Source organism: Vidua chalybeata, chromosome 22 (assembly GCF_026979565.1).
Source record: "Vidua chalybeata isolate OUT-0048 chromosome 22, bVidCha1 merged haplotype, whole genome shotgun sequence".
In the NCBI taxonomy this organism is placed as follows: domain Eukaryota; kingdom Metazoa; phylum Chordata; class Aves; order Passeriformes; family Viduidae; genus Vidua; species Vidua chalybeata.
In genome coordinates this window covers 5,962,838-5,980,589 of record NC_071551.1, presented here as the reverse complement: position 1 = coordinate 5,980,589, position 17,752 = coordinate 5,962,838, and the positions used below count along the sequence as shown (strand labels likewise).

General features: G+C 43.7%; 1 protein-coding gene across 5 annotated transcripts; it reads right to left on the bottom strand.

Moving 5' to 3' along the window:
* Positions 1-1,423: 1,423 nt before the first annotated feature.
* On the bottom strand, positions 1,424-17,588 carry LOC128798820 (cyclin-dependent kinase 11B). 5 transcript variants are annotated; one of them, XM_053962673.1, is made up of 20 exons: positions 17,531-17,588; positions 16,176-16,308; positions 14,915-15,030; positions 14,490-14,614; positions 13,812-13,950; positions 13,131-13,261; positions 11,880-12,002; positions 10,670-10,768; positions 10,437-10,565; positions 9,622-9,687; positions 8,956-9,131; positions 8,407-8,497; positions 8,064-8,185; positions 7,637-7,742; positions 7,023-7,144; positions 6,771-6,878; positions 5,926-6,042; positions 5,536-5,684; positions 4,181-4,370; positions 1,424-2,247 (listed from the first exon to the last, which is right to left on the bottom strand). In XM_053962673.1, the coding sequence occupies exons 2-20, from the start codon at positions 16,284-16,286 to the stop codon at positions 2,155-2,157; spliced, it is 2,313 nt and encodes a 770-aa protein (XP_053818648.1). In that variant the 5' UTR covers positions 16,287-16,308; positions 17,531-17,588; the 3' UTR covers positions 1,424-2,154. The 5 variants fall into 5 exon arrangements, with proteins under 5 accessions (XP_053818648.1, XP_053818650.1, XP_053818649.1 ...); XM_053962675.1 differs by having other exon boundaries at positions 8,956-9,125; XM_053962674.1 differs by having other exon boundaries at positions 10,670-10,765.
* Between the last annotated feature and the right edge of the window lie 164 nt (positions 17,589-17,752).

Below are 17,752 nucleotides of genomic sequence, written 5' to 3'. Positions count from 1 at the left end.
ACTCTGCCCCAGCCCCTGGGACAGTGGGATGGCAGGAAGAGGACAAGTTTAACATTCCCTGAGTGTTTTCCTGCCATTTTTTACATCCTGGTGCACTGCAAATCGAAGAAATTACAATGCTAAGCCTTAACATTACTTTTCTTTCACTTGTCAGGAGGATGAGGATCACACAAACTCCTCACTTGTCCATTCCAACACGTCCAGTTCAAGGAGCCACAGAACAGCTCTTCCCCTCAAGTGGTTTCCTGTGGTTTGAGGATTTTCCTCTTATTCCAAGAGGAATTTATTGCTCACAGCTGGTCCTTGAGGGGTCTGAGCTGCTCAGGGTTTGGTTCTTGAAGGGTCTGAGCTGCTCAGAGCTGGTCCTTGAGGGGTCTGAGCTGCTCAGAGCTGGTCCTTGAGGGATCTGAGCTGCTCAGAGCTGGTCCTTGAGGGATCTGAGCTGCCCAGTTTGGTCCTTGAGGGGTCTGAGCTGCTCACAGCTGGTCCTTGAGGGATCTGAGCTGCTCAGGGTTTGGTCCTTGAAGGGTCTGAGCTGCTCAGTTTGGTTCTTGAAGGGTCTGAGCTGCTCAGTTTGGTTCTTGAAGGGTCTGAGCTGCTCAGGTTGGTAATTAAGGGATCTGCACTGCTCAGGTTGGTAATTAAGGGATCTGCACTGCTCAGTTTGGTAATTAAGGGGTCTGCACTGCTCACTTTGGTAATTAGGGGGTCTGCACTGCTCACTTTGGTAATTAAGGGGTCTGAGCTCTCAGTTTGGTCCTTGAGGGGTCTGAGCCTTGAGTCCTGTGGGAGATGAGGTGATTTCCTCCCTCAGGATGAGGTGAAAGTGCCACATCCAGCTGGAGAAGAGCTCAGGAGTGGCTGGCAAAGCTGGGAAGGGAACAATTCTGTGTCACAGCCAAACTATGCAGTGGGGTCATGCTTCAATCCCTCACAGCTTCCCTGCTTTTCACTGGGTTCCTGGGGAAGCTTCTGGAATCAGGAATGTTCAGCTGTTTCTCCTTCAGGGCTGAGGGGAACAGGGAGTTTTGTCTTCCTGCACAGGAAAACAACCAGACTGCTTTCCCAACTCACCACAACTGCAGCACATCCACATTCCAGCCCCACGGCCTTTCCCCAGGAAAACTCTCCAAAACGGACTGGAAGTGATAAAATGTTTAGGATTGGAGTTAATCCCTTACTGGCCTGGTGCCCAGCTGTGGTTGCAGGAAAATGTGGTGTTTTCCAGATCTCCCTGTTCCCAAAACAAAGTGACAGCTTCACAAATCAGGGGCTCCAGAGGATGAGATTCCAGCATGATTCCTCCTCTCCTCTTTCCCCAGAAAGGACTGGAATGTGGCCTTGCACAACCACTAAAGCTGAATTCTTCTCTGGATGGAAAAAGGGCATATATTAAAAAAAAAAAACAACCTTCCACAAGAAATAAAGTTTCAAGTCTCCATATTAAATCTTTTTGATTTATAAAACAATAGAGTAATTTTGCACCACTGTAAATACATTTACAGAACAAAAAAAAAAAAATCCGGTCAGGGAGTATCAAACCCAGCCCAGCTCTCTCCAAGGTAACAGGATACAAACCTCAGAATTGCCATTGTTCTTTTTGCTCTAAATATATTCAGACACAAATTTACTTACTTTAAATAAAAAATAAACTCTCTTTACTGTCACCAACATCCCACTTTGCTGCATGTGAAGCAATGAAATCCTTCACACTATTAAACAATTGAAAATGTATTTTAATTCTACAAATTTACAAGAAAAAAAAAAAAGAAACAAAACAAAAACAAAACAAACTCAACAAAAAAAACCAAAAAAACCAAAAAACACCCCTAAAAATAAACCAGAAACTGTTCCAGGACTGTTATTTCAAGTTGTCCTTTGTCACAGTTTGTGATGATCCTGGGGTTTTCAGGTAACTCCAGTCCTCTAATGGAATGCAGCAGATAAACTCCACATTGATTTATAAAACAAGAGCCTTGGAATCTGTGATAATCTTTGAGTTTTTTTCACAGGGAAAAACATCTGGTGCCCCTGACACAGAACAGAACTGGGGCACTCAAATCCACTCACATGAATGGTGCTGTGATTTTTTTTTTTTTTTTTTTTTTTTGCTTTTTGGGGTTTTTCTTTCCCCCCTCCTTTTTCATGTTGAGTTCAAAACTTGAGGCTGAAGCCAGGTCCTGCAGCAGATGCTCCTTGATTTGTGGTGGTCAGATGGAAACCTGTGTCCTTCAGGTCATCATCACCCTGTGAAAACCAAGCACAGGGCACTGGTCAGGGGCTGGGCAGCTGCATTTACCCCTCCAAAAATCTAAACAACAAAAATAAAGCATCTCAAGATGAGAAATAAATGTTTGGTTTAGTGGCATCACAGTTAAGGTTCATGCTGGGTTATTCATAATCCTTAAATATTATTATTTCAAAATTTGCCATTGCTAAAAGCCATTTGAGTGTTCCTAGTTCCTGTACCCACTTTTGACTGCATGAGAAAGATTAAAAAAATGGGTGTGAATAAGTGAAAACTTCACTCATTGAGCATCTAATCCAACACACATCCTCCACGGCAGTGTTTACACCCCGAAAAAATCGACTTTTGTATTATTTAAACTGCAAATTGGGCACAATACAGTACAGTGCCATTTCAGGCATGCTGAAACATGGAACTGGTAATAAGGATTTTCTAGAATTAGGGGCCTAACATGCCATACTTATGGGGTCAGCACAATTCCCATGGACAGACAGAACAGATATCCCCACAGAGAGAAGCCAGCCTGGCCTTTTAGGAATTCTCCAAGCCTGGAAAAAGGCATCTGTTTCTATCCCCAAGATCTGTATCACTTACCTGGCTGTGGATTTATTTCAACCCCAAATTTAACAGCTTAGTTTAAAACAGTGAATATTTTCAAAGGAGAAACTGCTCTGCACTGGGATAAACCAGATATTTCTTTCTGATTGTGCCTTGAAATGATCCTGGGAGCAGAGCAGTAACTGGCACTGACTCTGGGAAGGAAAGCTGGACTTTCCCTGGCCTTTGGGAAGGAAATCTGGACTTTTCCTGCCAGTCCAGGTGAATCTCAGGATCCCAGCCCCAGGTGAGGCTCTGGAGCTGTGCCACACTCAGAATCCAGGTTGGAAAAGACCTTTGAGATCATCAAGTCCAACCTAATGGCCCCAACACCTCCTCATCAACTAAACCCTGGCACTGAGTGCCACGTCCAGGCTTTGTTAAACCCCTCCAGGGACGGTGACTCCACTCCCTGGGCAGACAATTCCAGTGCCCACCTCAGCAGCACTGGCCTTTGGGAAGGAAAACTGGACCCTCCCTGGCCTTTGGGAAAGAAAACTGGACCCTCCCTGGCCTTTGGGAAAGAAAACTGGACCCTCCCTGGCCTTTGGGAAGGGAAGCTGGACATTCCCTGGTAGTCCAGGTGAATCTCAGCATCCCAAGCAAAGCCCAGCCCCAGCTGAGGCCCTGGAGCTGTGCCACACCCACCAGCACGGATTTTGGGAAGGAAAGCTGGACTCTTCCTACCAGTGCAGGTGAACCTCAGGATCCCAACAAAAGCCCAGGGGAGGCTCTGCCCCGTGCCACACTCACCAGCATTGACTTTGGGAAGGAAAGCTGGACTCTCCCTGGGCTTTGGAAAGGAAAGTTGGACTGCTCCAGGGCAGGCTCTGGAGCTGTGCCACACTCACCAGCACTGACTTTGGGAAGGAAGGCTGGACTTTCCCTCCCTCAGGATCCCAAGCAAAGCCCAGCCCAGGGCAGGCTCTGGAGCTGTGCCACACTCACGAGCACTGATTTTAGGAAGGAAAGCTGGACTCTCCCTCCCACAGGATCCCAAGCAAAGCCCAGCCCAGGGCAGGCTCTGGGGCTGTGCCACACTCACCAGCACTGATTTTAGGAAGGAAAGCTGGACTCTCCCTCCCTCAGGATCCCAAGCAAAGCCCAGCCCAGGGCAGGCTCTGGAGCTGTGCCACACTCACCAGCACTGATTTTGGGAAGGAAAGCTGGACTCTCCCTCCCTCAGGATCCCAAGCAAAGCCCAGCCCAGGGCAGGCTCTGCTTTGTGCCACACTCACCAGCACTGATTTTGGGAAGGAAAGCTGAACTCTCCCTCCCACAGGATCCCAAGCAAAGCCCAGCCCAGGGCAGGCTCTGGAGCTGTGCCACACTCACCAGCTGGCTGTAGCCCAGCCCTCCCTCGGGGGGCCGGGGGCTGGTGCCCCTCTTGACCCTCTGCTGCTCACTCTTGGCTGGCCAGGTGGGGAACATGGAGGGGTCGATGGGCAGCGGGGTCTCTCGGAAGTACTCGTGCTTCAGCCCGTCCTCGGCCGTGATGCGCCGCGCCGGGTAGTACGTCAGGAAGCTGCCAAGGGGCACGGAAAAAAGGGAGATTTTAGCCCCCCAAAACTGTCAGCTGTTCAGGAATGAGGTTGAGGGTTCTGTGATGTTCAACAGAATTGTGGCACTGGGTATTGGGGATGGTTCTATTACTGGTGTTGGGGGTAATTCTATTACTTTGGTGTAATTCTATTAGTTGTAATTCTGTGAGTGGATATTGGGTATAATTCTGTTCATTGGTTTTGATTCTATTCATGGTATTGGGTATAATATATTACATTATAAATATATAATATATTATACATATTATATTTTATATATATATAAAATATATATATATTTTATATATATAATATATATATAATAAATTGGTATAATTTTATTACTGGACATTGGGTATAATTCTATTAATTTGGTCTAATTTTATTAATGGACATTGGGTATAATTCTATTAATTTGGTATAGTTTTATTACTGACATTGGGCATAATTTATTACTTTGGTATATTTTTATTATTGGGTATAATTCTATTGATTTGGTATAATTTTATTACTGGGTATTGGGTATAATTCTATTCCTTTGGTATCATTTTGTTACTGGACATTGGATATAATTCTATTAATAAGGTATAATTCCATTAATTTGCTTTCATTCTATTGCTAGTACTGGATATAATTTTATTACTGGGTATTAGGTATATTTCTATGACTGGGTATTGGGTATAATTCTATTAACTGGGTATCATGTATAATTCTATCAATTTTCTATATACTATGACTGGGTATTAGGTGCAATTCTTTAATTGGGTATAATTCTGTTAACGATTGCTGCCACATTATCTAACAGAGCTGATTTTTAGGGCAGGATCCTCCATGAACCCATAATTTATGGGACAGCAGCTGGAACTACACATCCAAGCAGCTTCTGCAGGGATCTGCTCCCAGAGTTGTAAACCACTGGATATCTCAGACCCTTGGATAGACAGATAAAAGCTCCAAAGGGATCCATTAGAATATTTTACAGTTTTTGCTATTTCAAGAGAGATTTTAGACATTCTATTAACACACCAAGTACTCCTGTAACACAGTTTAACTGCACAGCCTGGGCTTGATTTTATAAACCTTTCACAACACAGAAAATTGTTTTCCTGCCAACAGATTCCCAAGGATCCCCTGGAATTTGGCACCCACTTGTTCATCAGGTCAAAGCCCTGGTCAGAGAGCAGAGCCCCGAATCTCTTGCGCAGGTTGTTGTAGGGATATTCTGTGAAGGTCATTTTCTTCACTGCTGGCAGCTCGTTGTAACCAGGCCAGATCTTTTCACTGGGAGTACCCAGATCCTGTAAATTAAAATACCTCTTTAATAAATTCAGAGTGCAATCCTTTATTTATTCATTAGGAGCTGGGAAGTATCTAGAGAAAACAGACACGACAAATCGTGGTCTCAGCCTATTCAAAGTGTGGTAAAGCAAATTAAATAACTTTTTACTGAGGCTGAATCTCTGTTAAGGAACAACATGAACTACTCCAATGCTCCTGTTTCTAAAACTAGTCAAAATTCCAAAATATTAAAAAAATCACCTTAAAAACTTTGTTAATCTGGTCGATTTCTGACTTCCCTGGGAACAGCGGCTTCTGCGTCAGCAGCTCCCCAAAAATACACCCCACTGACCACATGTCTATGGCTGTGGAATATTCCTGGAAAGAAGGGAAATAAAGTCACACCTCAGAAAAACCAGGAAGATATTTTCACTGAGTTATTTGGAGGGACGTTGTGGTTTCTAGGGGTTTGTTTCGGTTTTTATTTTTTTTTGAGCAGAACACACACAACCAGTCCCATATCCAACTGTAATTATTTCAAATTTCTAATTACTGTGAATTATGAGCAATAGCAATGTACACAAATCTTTCAGGATGAAAGGTGGAAGTCTCCAGGCTGATGCCTCTCTTTTCCACTCACAAACAAAGCAGCACAGCTGACAAGCCAGTGTTTTTTTCTGGCAGGGCTCTTGCCACTGCAGCCCTATAAAACCCTGATTTCACCCAGTTTCAGTTACCAGCAGGGAACATTCTAGAACAGTGTCAGTGCCTCGTTCTGCTCTCAGATGTCACAGGTTTTAGACTAATTTAAAAAGGCATTTAAAATCCAGCTGCCAAAGGTGACATTTTGCCACAACCCATGAGAAATCCATCAGCACTGACCACATCAGCATTCCAAGGGACAAAATCCATCTGTCACCCATCCTACCCCGTGTGTGGGGAGGATGGAAGGGTTTTAGATGTCATTAGGAGGAATAATACTGAATATTCAGGATTTTCAGCTGTGAATCAGTATAAAGACCCAAGCATGCTCACACTTTAATCATGGTTTATAAAATACAGTCAGGCTGCAGTCACTGCTCCAGCAGCCAGAAGGAGGAACTCACCTTTGCTCCAAGCAGCAGCTCTGGAGCTCTGTACCACAGGGTCACAACCACGGGGGTGTAGGGCTTCAGGGGAGACCCATATTCCCTGGCTAATCCAAAATCTCCAACCTGAAAGGGAAATAAGCAACATTTCCACCTCTGCTCATTCACCATCAGTGCCATGATGACGACTGCACAGAACTTTAGGTACAGCTATAACTCTGTAGCACAGAATTTGTCCTGATTTCCTCAATTTTTTTTCCTAATTCTTACTTTTAAAATGCCTGAATGACTGAGCAGCAGGTTGGAAGTTTTCAAGTCTCTGTGAAGGATCCAGTTGTCGTGGAGGTGTTTGACCCCTCGCAGTAACTGAATCATCAAAGTCTTCACTTCCCCTGGAATGATAAAAAATGAATTGAAGAAAATAAATCTACCTTTAATTTGTGTTCTGTTTGTTTGGAGAACAGGGAAGGGGGCAGGAAGGAGTGGCAAGTTAAAAGCACCATAAAAATGTGTCACAAAACAGCAAAATTCATTTGGGCAGCTGGAATTCATCCAAATTATGCTCAGAAATTATTGTCTCTCATAGGAAGCAGCCAAAATGAAAACCCAGTGTTCTTTTCCAGTTCAGCACAGGGGAAATTCCCCCAGCTCCACCCCAAAAACACAAACTGGATTCATCACCAGCTATCATCACCACGAGGATCAGCCAACACCTTAATTTGGGTCAGGTTTTACAGAACAAACAGAAAAAGCCAGGAAGTGTCAGTTCCAAGGAACACAGGACATTCCAAAGCAACACATGGCACTGCCCAAAGCCAGCAGGGCCATTTGTGTTGGCCACTTTTCCAGCTCTGAGGATTCCAGGGCACTGTGGCAAGCAGTACCTGGCAGGAAAGGCTGTTTCATTGTTTCCATCAGGCTCTTGAGGTCGTGTTCCACGTAGTTCATCACAATATAGATTTTATCCATGTTACTGCCCACAACGATCTCCTGCAACACAGAACCACATGAGCAAAACCTACACATGGTGTTTAAAAAGCATCCAAAATCAGTTTTAGAAATGTACTGGCAAGAGGATGGAGGCTGCCATTGGTAAAATCCTCAGAAAATGTGTTTTTTCTATTAGAAAACAGCTCATTTTTTGTAAGACATCAGATTGTGCAGACAGTGATGTCTATACAGCCTTATGAGCAGCACACAATTGTTCACAGAAGCAAGACCTGCCAGGGTTGCTGATATTTTTGTATTTAAAAGCCAAGAGGAGTATTTCAACAACAGAAGTACTTCAGACATAAAAGATTGCAGCCTTACTCTGACAGTGACAATATTCAGGTGCTGTGCTTTCAGAATTGTATTTATTTCTCTCAGAGAAGTAATGGGAAAACCTTCCTTCTCCTTTTCCATTTTCAGTCGCTTCAGAGCCACAATTTCATCTGCAAAGGAAACGCATTTCCCATCACACAGTTAAAAATTCACATTAACAGGTGTTCTCTCACTGATTTAACATTTAATTATCTGTGCTGTTTTGCCTTGAAAACGAGCAGCTTGCTGGTAAAGAAATATTTTAAACAGATTTTGTTCATCACTGAAAAATGCAGAATGATAATTTGCAGCCCTAAATGCCCTGAAGAAAGTGGAGGGCACTGATACCCACCAGTCTTTTTGTCCTTTGCCCTGTACACCACACCATAGGTTCCTTCTTCAATCCTGTTCAAACACTGGAATTCCTCCACGCTGCGACATCCCTGAAGAAAACACAGGGACAACATTTACTCCTCCAGCATCTGGGGGAAGGTTTTGCTTTTTCAAAAACTTCAGCAACTTCACAGCTAAAATTTAGCAGAAGAATTCAGCTATAAACCATAAGAGAAAGGTATCTTTGGGGTTTGTTTTTCATAGTTTCTAAAGGAATCCTGGACAGACAGTGTTTCAGCAGATTAACTAAATTATTCCATTCACTTTTGCATAGAATAATCTGAAACACAAAGGCAGCAACTCAGCACCTTTCACATAACTAATTAGTAAAAATCTGATTTTTATTAGTATTTCTACACTTTGCTGTTGGCTACATAAAGAATAACCAGTTTCTGTTTATGAAAACAGATCCTCTCACAAGGATCTATTTCCAGACAGCAATACCAAGATAACAGATATCAATGATATAATTACATTCTTATCTACATTTAAGAGGGTGATTCCCTACCTGGAGGGCAGGAAGATACTTGGGAAGCTCCTGTTTCAGCTCGATGGGGGAGGAAGCTGGAGAATCAGGAATGTATTCCCCTTCTGTCATGGCATTGGAATGAGGGGATCCCTCCCCGACCTCCTCCTCCTCCACCTCACTCCCTGCAGAATCCCGGTCAAACCTCGACTCTGGAACTTTAAAGGTCAGAATCAGTCGTGGAAAGAGGAGCTGTCTGGACTAATTAAACTCAGCTTTAGGCAAATAAAGGTGGTGACATCGAGCACTGCATGGGAGAGGATGGTGGAGAAGCCAAATTTCTCCTCTTGGCAAAGGTGATGCTTTCAAGAATTCACCTACAGTTTCCAGTGTTAATGCAGCAGGTGAGAAAAAGAAATCTTTACACCAGAATGAAAGAGAAAACTGACCCAGGATGTCTCATCCTCATTCTGGGTCTCATTCTCTGATTTTGATGAGAGGACAGGATAAAAGAACACAAAATGAAAGAGAATGAAACATCAGCCAATTAGACTGATTCTCTCTAAACATAAAGCAGATTTCAAGGAATTTCTGAGTTTGACATGAGAATAGCATTTTAATCTTTTAAATATTTGTAGAAATAGATTTCTTTAGCTGCAAAAAACTCAGCCAAACGCTTCTTTAAAACATTCAGTATTTGCATTGTACCAACTGGGATGTGGTTTCCATTCTCCCGTTCCTCCTCTTCGCTCATTTCCTCTTCGCTCACCTCCTCTGCAAAACAGAACCGAGTTTGGTTGGAAAAAATCCACATTTCTGCAGCTCCTTGGGAGGTAAATCCCTGCTGAAATCCTCTCCTATCTCACCAGGCTCCTGCACTGTCAGTGACCAAGAGCTTCTGTTTCACCCAGATAGCAAATGCTTCCAACAGGGAACACAACTCTTATCAATTCTCTGGGAACTGGGATGTGGGCAGGTAAATAAATTATGAATATTTCTTTATTAACTGTAATTGATTTTAAAGAGAAACACCCAGCCATCAGAGCCTGCTCTTGTGCCTTTTCTTTACTAATTAATGACAAGAACAGCTGCACTCAGACTTCTTTACTGAACTTTGTGTTATTGCATTTATTCATTTGGGAAAAAGTTCTATCATTTGCAACAGAAAATAATTCAACATGACAAAGTCATTTTGATTTCACCACCCCCCAAAGAAGTGCAAATTGTGCTCTGCAGAGAATCTGATGTGCTACAGAACCCCCTGAACTGCTGACCAGTCAGGGAGACAAAAATGGCTTTCAGGTTTCTGATCTGGCTTCTTAGATGAAGAATTGGTATTACCTCTACACAAAAGGATAGAATAGGACTTGTACTTGGGTTTTTTCTTTTTAGTTATCTTGACCTGTGAGGTCTCAGCCTAGCCTAGACTAAGAGAAAAGGAAAATGTTCAAATAAAACAACACAGGATGAGGAAAAAAAGAAAACCACACACGCCCGTAGGCCCTGCTTGGTGCTATCCTCACCTGCTGATTGCTCAGACACTTCCTCAGAATTGCTTCCTGTCTCCTCCTCCTCCTCCTCTTCCTCTCCCTCTTCCTCAGAGCCTTCACTGCTGGACTCTTCCTCTTCCTCTTCTGAGCCTGATCCAGATTCTGTCCAGGAATAATCAGGCACTTAACACTTACAGGGTTTGCTCAGCAGAGAAATTAATTACATCTGTACAATTAATTACAGCTCCTAAATTGCATTCAATCACCTGAGGAAGACTCTGCTGAGCTGGTTTTTCTCTCACTGTCACTGATGTCTTGCAAGTCTGACAGAGGATCCCTCTCTTCTGGTTTCTCTTCTTTTACTGCTGAAACCACAAAAAATTAAAAACACAGTGGTAATTGAGTATCATTTCCAAGCCTCTGAATTCCCAGGTAACTGCTTCACTTTCTGCTGGCATTAAATCAGTGCTGAATATTCAGTATTGGAAATTCAGAGCACTAAAATAAAAAAAGAAATAATAATTTCACTCTGCTCAATGACAAACAGCTTTTCTGAATTGCAGAGGTGCAGGATCAACAGCCAAAAATATGGAATATTGACCTGATTTTTAAATATGATGTGCTCCTAAAGTATTCTAAGATGAATTAAAACGGGAAAAATGGAAAAAAAGCACCATGGTGACAAGAATCACCAGGACAGGGTCCCTTACTGTCAGTGCTCACTGCTCCAGTGCAGTGATCACCATGAAAAATCCCTGGTGGTTGATGAGGCAGGAGTTTCCCAGGCCTTGCTGCCTGCCTCCACCTGGAATTCCAGCTGATTCCATCCTGCTCTGAGAGGCTACACTTCTTTTCACAGGTGCACACGTTAGCAGGGCAGACACAGAGCTTTCCTCCTTCAAACAAAGGCATTTTTATGTCACTTGTGCAAGTTCTCTACCCCCAGAACCTTCAGGGGGTGATCATTGTCTGGCTTGGAAAACGAAATTCACCATCTAAGCAGAGCTCTGCCTTCAGAATTCAATTTCTTCTTCAAGATGACAGAATCAGTGATGCTTACATTGATCCCTGGGAGGTCACTTTTTATAGTTTAGCTCCTAACCCCAAATCCAGTTGGAGCTGAAGTAACCAATCCCTTTTTAACCGGCAAAGCAATTCAACTGAGGGATTTTACAAATTCAGTCAGCTGCTTCTTTCACCACTGAACGGGGTAACTCATTTTGAAACTTTTCCAATTGCTACTCCTACCCCTAAACCCATTCCATTTCTCACTTGTGCATCTCCTGCAAAACCAGCACTGCTTTAGGAAAGAGATGTTCGTGAAGATTCCAGAGTTACGCCGCTGGGGCTGAGCTGGACAAGACTTTAACTGAGCACCTGGGATGTTTGTTTGAGACTAAAAATTAATTTAATTCGATTTTTACCCCAGCCCAGCTCCTGCTGCCCCCCAAGACAGTGTAGAGTGGCAGATGCTACCTGGTTTCCTGCTCTCTCCTTGCTCAAGCTTGTCTCTCTGCTGGCGCAAAGGGCTGCGACTCCAGGGTCTCATTTTTACTTTGTCTCCATATTCTTCCCTCACTGTTCTATGGTGTGCAGAAACTAGGGAAAACAAAACCAAAGAAATTGTTACATCTGCCTAATTAGAGTTGTCCTGTCTGCCACAGCCACCTGATTTGAATGATTTTCATTTTTTTTTTTTCAGGGTAACGGGGAAGAGTGGGAGATGAACCTACTTAAATCTGGGAGAATGAAGGGCTTTGATTTATCTCAAATAAAATATGGATTTGTACTGCTTAGAGAAAGCTGCTGCCATACTTAAAAACAGAAGCAAGCTGCCCTGTATGTTACACAGTAAACACCCTGATTCTAAAGCATTAATGCCAGAGAAAGAAGTGGAAAATATGTAAAAGAATAAAACCAGCTGAGGTTTAGAAGGAGCTGACAGAACATTCAGAACAATAAAACCAATTAAATGAAAGGTTACACAGATTGAGCACTATCAGCATAAAGCCAAGCACAAAAAGGAGCTGTTTGGTATGAGCTGAGCAAGAAAGAGAAAGCAAAAAAATATGGTTTGTTCTGCTATTCTTGAATCTTTTCCACCTGATCACAGGAATGGGCTCTGATTTTTACCTCTGAAAGCTGGGACAGAGATCCTTGAACCAAAAATGATCTGAGCTGAGATTGCAAACACCCAACACACCGTGCAAAGAGTTCAAGTGCAGAACTTAAACTGCTCAGGCATCAGATCCTCCCACCTGACTCCCACTACAGCATTTCCCATGCCTGGAGTACTTACATGACCTCTCCCTTTTTACAATTTATTCCCCCAAATCCTTAAAACATTGAATTTTGAGGTTTCAACCTCTATCAAACTGAGTTAGACTCAGCCAAAGAGTTCAGAACCACTGGGATTGTGCTGGGTGCACACAGTGGCACCACCAGAAATCTTGTTTTTATAGGAAATCTTCCTGACAGGGAAAGCCAAAGACTCACTGAGTGACCAACTTCTCAGGATATTTAAGGCACATAATATCATCACATTGTTTTATTTCCCCATGTAAACCTTAAATTTCTTTTTCCCTTCCACGTCAAAGGCCCTCCCCACTTTTAATTCTTTTTAAATTCTGGCACTGCTTTAACAAAAACCACTTTCTATCCCTCCACTGTGTCAGCAGGTAGGAAAGTGATAGTAAATATGAAGAAGATTTATGCAGAGGGAGTCACCTTCTCTCCTGGCTTCCCTCTCCTTCCTCCTCTCCTCAGCTCTCCTCTCTCGCTCCTTTTGCTCCCTCTGTTCCTTCTGCTGCTCCCGGATTTTTCTTTCCCTTTCTCTCTCCAGTTGCTCCAGACGATCTCTGGAAAATAATTTTTGTTTGTTACAAATTCAGCTCGTGAAGAGAAGGAAAACTGGTTTGCAGCACCAAACCACTGAACTCAACTTATCAACACCCCCAGTTGTGCATCAGTCAGAAACAGGTGGAGTTTTTCAGCTGATCCTTTAAAAAACAGGTTTAAAAGACCAAGACCAGGTGTCCTCCACCCTATCAGGATTTAAGCAGAAATTAAGCCAGTCCAATTAATTAATCCCCTGACAATCCAGATAATTAATCTCCTGTGCAAATCTGGTTTGTACTTATTTTTTTAGGTTGGAAAAAACCTCTAAGACCATCCAATCTTTTTATTACAGTGAACCACTGGCAGTGAATTCACCTGGAATGTCCATGGTAATAAATCACTTAAAAACAATTAAAGCAAAGAACACATTCCCCATCAGACAACACATTCCCAGGAGCACAGACAAGTTTTCACTGTGGATTTTTTTTTTTTTGGTCATTTCACAACAAGAAATGCTCAGAGGAGGCAGCTGCTGATGTCCCTCCCCAGGGGAGGGAGGGATGGATGTACCTCTCCCTCCTGGAATGCTCCCTTGCCATCTCTCTCCGTTTCTGTCTCTCCCATTCACGCCGGGCTTTATCCTGCTCTTCTCTATGTCTCTTCCTACGCTCATGCTCCCGTTCTTTCTCTTTCACTCTGGCATGCTTCCCTTGAACAAACAGAAATCAATTTCCGAGTGTTACCGCTCAAAATAACCACCAGAAGCAAAACTTAGGGGGTGAAACTGATGGGAACTGTTGCCATGACCTCTGTTGTTTTCTTAAAGGGAAAATCCCGCTCTGGAAGGGGGTTGGAAAGCCCAAAGTCTGTAAGATTTTGCATGAATACTTGTATTAAAGTAAAAATTTGTTGTAATTGAGAGGAAGACAATGGGAATGTCTCTAAGAAGGATATTTCTTTCTTTGGCAGGTACAAAGATCAGAGGTCTTTCACTCAGTGAAGCCAGAGAGAATCTTATCAGGCTTCAAGGAGTAAAAGTGACCTCAGTGTCCCTGTCTCAAAGTGATTTCTGTCCTCTCAACCACGTTCACACCCCTGTCGTTCCCCTAAGGGCCCTAAGCACAGCCAAAGCAATTATAACAGTTTAAATTCCTCTGCCTTATCCAGCTGCTGTGGTTCCTTCAGTCTGAGTTATTGTAATTTACTCTGCTCCAGAAAGCAGAAAGTTCCAAGAGTGGCAAGAAGCACCTTCTGCAGAGTGACTCCTGTGCCTGCGTTTCTCTTTCCTCTTCTCATCTTTCCTGTGATGGGTTTTTTCCTTCCGGGACATTTGCTGGGGTGGTTTGATAGCCAAGGAATCATCTTCTTCTCCCCTGAAAGGCAGGACAGGAATAAACTCAGGGAGTTTGATAAACTCAGGGAGGTGACAGGAGAAATCAGATTTCCTTGTTTGGAAAAGATTCCCATTTTATACTGAGCTCCCACAACAAATCAAAACTGGAACACAACACTGTTAAATCATAACCAGCACTTCAAAAAGTTACCCTGGGGTGTTCATAAAAAGGATTTCCACTTCTGCACACTAAAAAAAATTGATTTTCCCTTCAGATATTTGAAACCCTCTTCTCAGGATGTTGAAATGTTAAGGTCTCTTTTTATTTCCTCACTCTTACCTGTCTTCCATGGAGTCTTCCCTCCTGTAAGGCGAGTTCCTGATGGTGATTTCCATGCGATGGTCTCTCAGCTCCCCCTCTTCAAGAGAATCCCTCTTGGAATCCCTGTCATCTGACTGAGGGAACCACAGCAGAGAGAAAAACCCAGTGATTTGTATGGCTCAACATGAAAATAATTCAATGTTACTGAAATCTTCCACTGCTGGCTCAAGAATTCAGCCTGGACTGTAAAATCCACTGATTTATGACAGCAGCACTTTATTAGAGCTGCATTAATTTGACATAATTAGACAAAATTAAATACTGAGTTGGAGTGCAGTAACTATTGTGTGGCTTTTTTCTGCAATAATTATTTTGTACACAGCTGTACAAAACCAAACAGCAAGATAAAAGTGATTCCAAACCCATGATTTTAACCCATTCTTCTCTAAAACCTTTAAAAGTTGCTCCTTGAACTGCAAGCCCCAGCGGATTATTTATTTTTATTTATTTATATATTTTTATTTCTTTAAAATTCATTTATTTAAACATTAATGACTGTATATAATTATATAAATTTAAGTTATTAACTACATTAATTTATCTTTTCTGACCACTAACTAAATAATAATTCTGACCAATAACCAAACAGCAAGATAAAAGTGATTCCAAACCCATGATTTTAACCCATTCTTCTATAAAATCTTTAAAAGTTGTTCCTTGAACTGCAAGCCCCAGTTGATGACTTTATTTATTTTTATTTATATATATTTATATTTTTATTTATTTAAAATTAATCTATTTAATGTATTTAACCATTAATTATTGTATTTAATTATATATAATTATATATATTTAAATTATTAGCTGCATTAATTTATCTTTTTGGACCAATAACTAAATAATAATAATAATTCTGACCAATAGCCAAACAGCTATTTATTTATATCTATAGATTTATATTTTTATTTATTTCAAATTCATCTATTTAATAATATATAATTATCTAAATTTAAATTATTAACTACATTAATTTATTTCTCTTTTCTGACCAATAACTGTAACAAAGCACAGTATACAATGCAAGACCAATGAAATCTCCACAATTATCATATTTTTGTTAAACTTTGCAATTAGAGACCACACAGAAAAGACTTCAGCTGACAGAGCATGAGAAAATCAGGAAAATCACCAGAAAATCAGGACTGCACCCCATTAAAATGCAGTTTTCTATTAAGAAAGCAAATAATTCCATTAAAATGAGTCCCAAAGGGCAGCTTACATTTTTCATACGTTTGATCTCTGCCTTCTCCTCTTGCTCCTTCCTTCGTTTCTTCTCCTGGAGAATCTCATCTAAAGTCTTCACTTTCCAAGAATCCTTTTCATCACCCATTTGAGTTTAAAAAAAACACCCTCTGTAAAAGGAGGAGACGTTGACAAAGCCCACAATTAAACAGAAAGAAATCGAAATAAATCTATTTTACACCCATTTTTTTCAGTGCAAACACTTAATGTTTTGAGAAAAGCCATGCTGGAGTTGATTTATGATGAGCCAAAAAATGTTTATTTTAAACCCAAAGGAAAGATTCTGCTGAGAGCTCAGGGAGATGCTGGAGGGCACAAAAACCAATTTATGGCCAAGGTTTGGTGCCACACGTTTAATAATGACCGAGACCTCGGGGGAGGTAACAAAACTTGGGAAAAAAAGGACACGAGGAATGCAGAATTGACGGGATATCAGGCAGAACTGCTGAGATAAGGATGAAAATAAAGCAGCCAACTGAGCTGGAATCAGCTGTCACTGAGGAAAAGGTAACTGCAGCACGACCACCGACCCAAGAAACGAGAAACACCGAGCATGGCACTAATTAACACGAGCAGAGAAACCGTAATTACCCGTCAGGAGGCAGAATATTAATTAACAAGAGAACCATGCCATTTAAAGCTAATCCCTCGCTTTACCGAAAGCCCCGCGGAGTCCCCTCTGTGCCCCCGGTGTCCCCTCTGTGCTCCCGGTGTCCCCTCAGCGCCCCCGGTGTCCCCTCAGCGCTCCCGGGGTCCCCTCAGCGCCCCCGGGGTCCCCTCAGCGCCCCCGGGGTCCCCTCAGCGCTCCCGGGGTCCCCTCAGCGCCCCCGGGGTCCCCTCTGCGCTCCCGGTGTCCCCTCAGCGCCCCCGGTGTCCCCTCAGCGCTCCCGGTGTCCCCTCTGCGCTCCCGGTGTCCCCTCTGTGCCCCCGGGGTCCCCTCTGTGCCCCCGGTGTCCCCTCAGCGCCCCCGGGGTCCCCTCAGCGCCCCCGGGGTCCCCTCAGCGCTCCCTGTGTCCCCTCTGCGCCGCCGGTGTCCCCTCTGTGCTCCCGGGGTCCCCTCAGCGCTCCCGGTGTCCCCTCAGCGCCCGCGGTGTCCCCTCAGCGCCCCCGGGGTCCCCTCAGCGCCCGCGGTGTCCCCTCTGTGCCCCCGGGGTCCCCTCAGCGCCCGCGGTGTCCCCTCTGTGCCCCCGGGGTCCCCTCAGCGCCCGCGGTGTCCCCTCTGTGCCCCCGGTGTCCCCTCAGCGCCCCCGGTGTCCCCTCAGCGCCCTCGGGGTCCCCTCAGCGCCCGCGGTGTCCCCTCAGCGCCGCCGCGCTCCCCCCGGCCCCGCTCACCGCCGCCGCCACCGGGGACTGCGAGCAGCAGCGCGCGAGTCACGCGTCACTTCCGCCCGCCGCCGCGCGCCGGTGACGTCAGCGCCGCCTCACGGCGCGGTAATTAATTCAAGGCGTTAATGAGGCGTTAATTGAGCCGCTCCTCTCGGAACGGGGCGTTAATGAACCCGCGGGCTGTGCCTGGGCAGCAATGAGCCCAGCGAACCGGCGGCAGGGCTGGCA

Excerpts from the sequence above, each read along its gene's own strand:
- LOC128798820 (XM_053962673.1), bottom strand. The coding sequence starts at position 16,286 with ATGGGTGATGAAAAGGATTCTTGGAAAGTGAAGACTTTAGATGAGATT. Across the intron at positions 13,262-13,811 it reads GAGCATTCCAGGAGGGAGAG|AGATCGTCTGGAGCAACTGG; the intron begins GTACATCCATCC and ends ATTATTTTCCAG. Across the intron at positions 10,566-10,669 it reads CTCAGCAGAGTCTTCCTCAG|AATCTGGATCAGGCTCAGAA; the intron begins GTGATTGAATGC and ends ATTCCTGGACAG.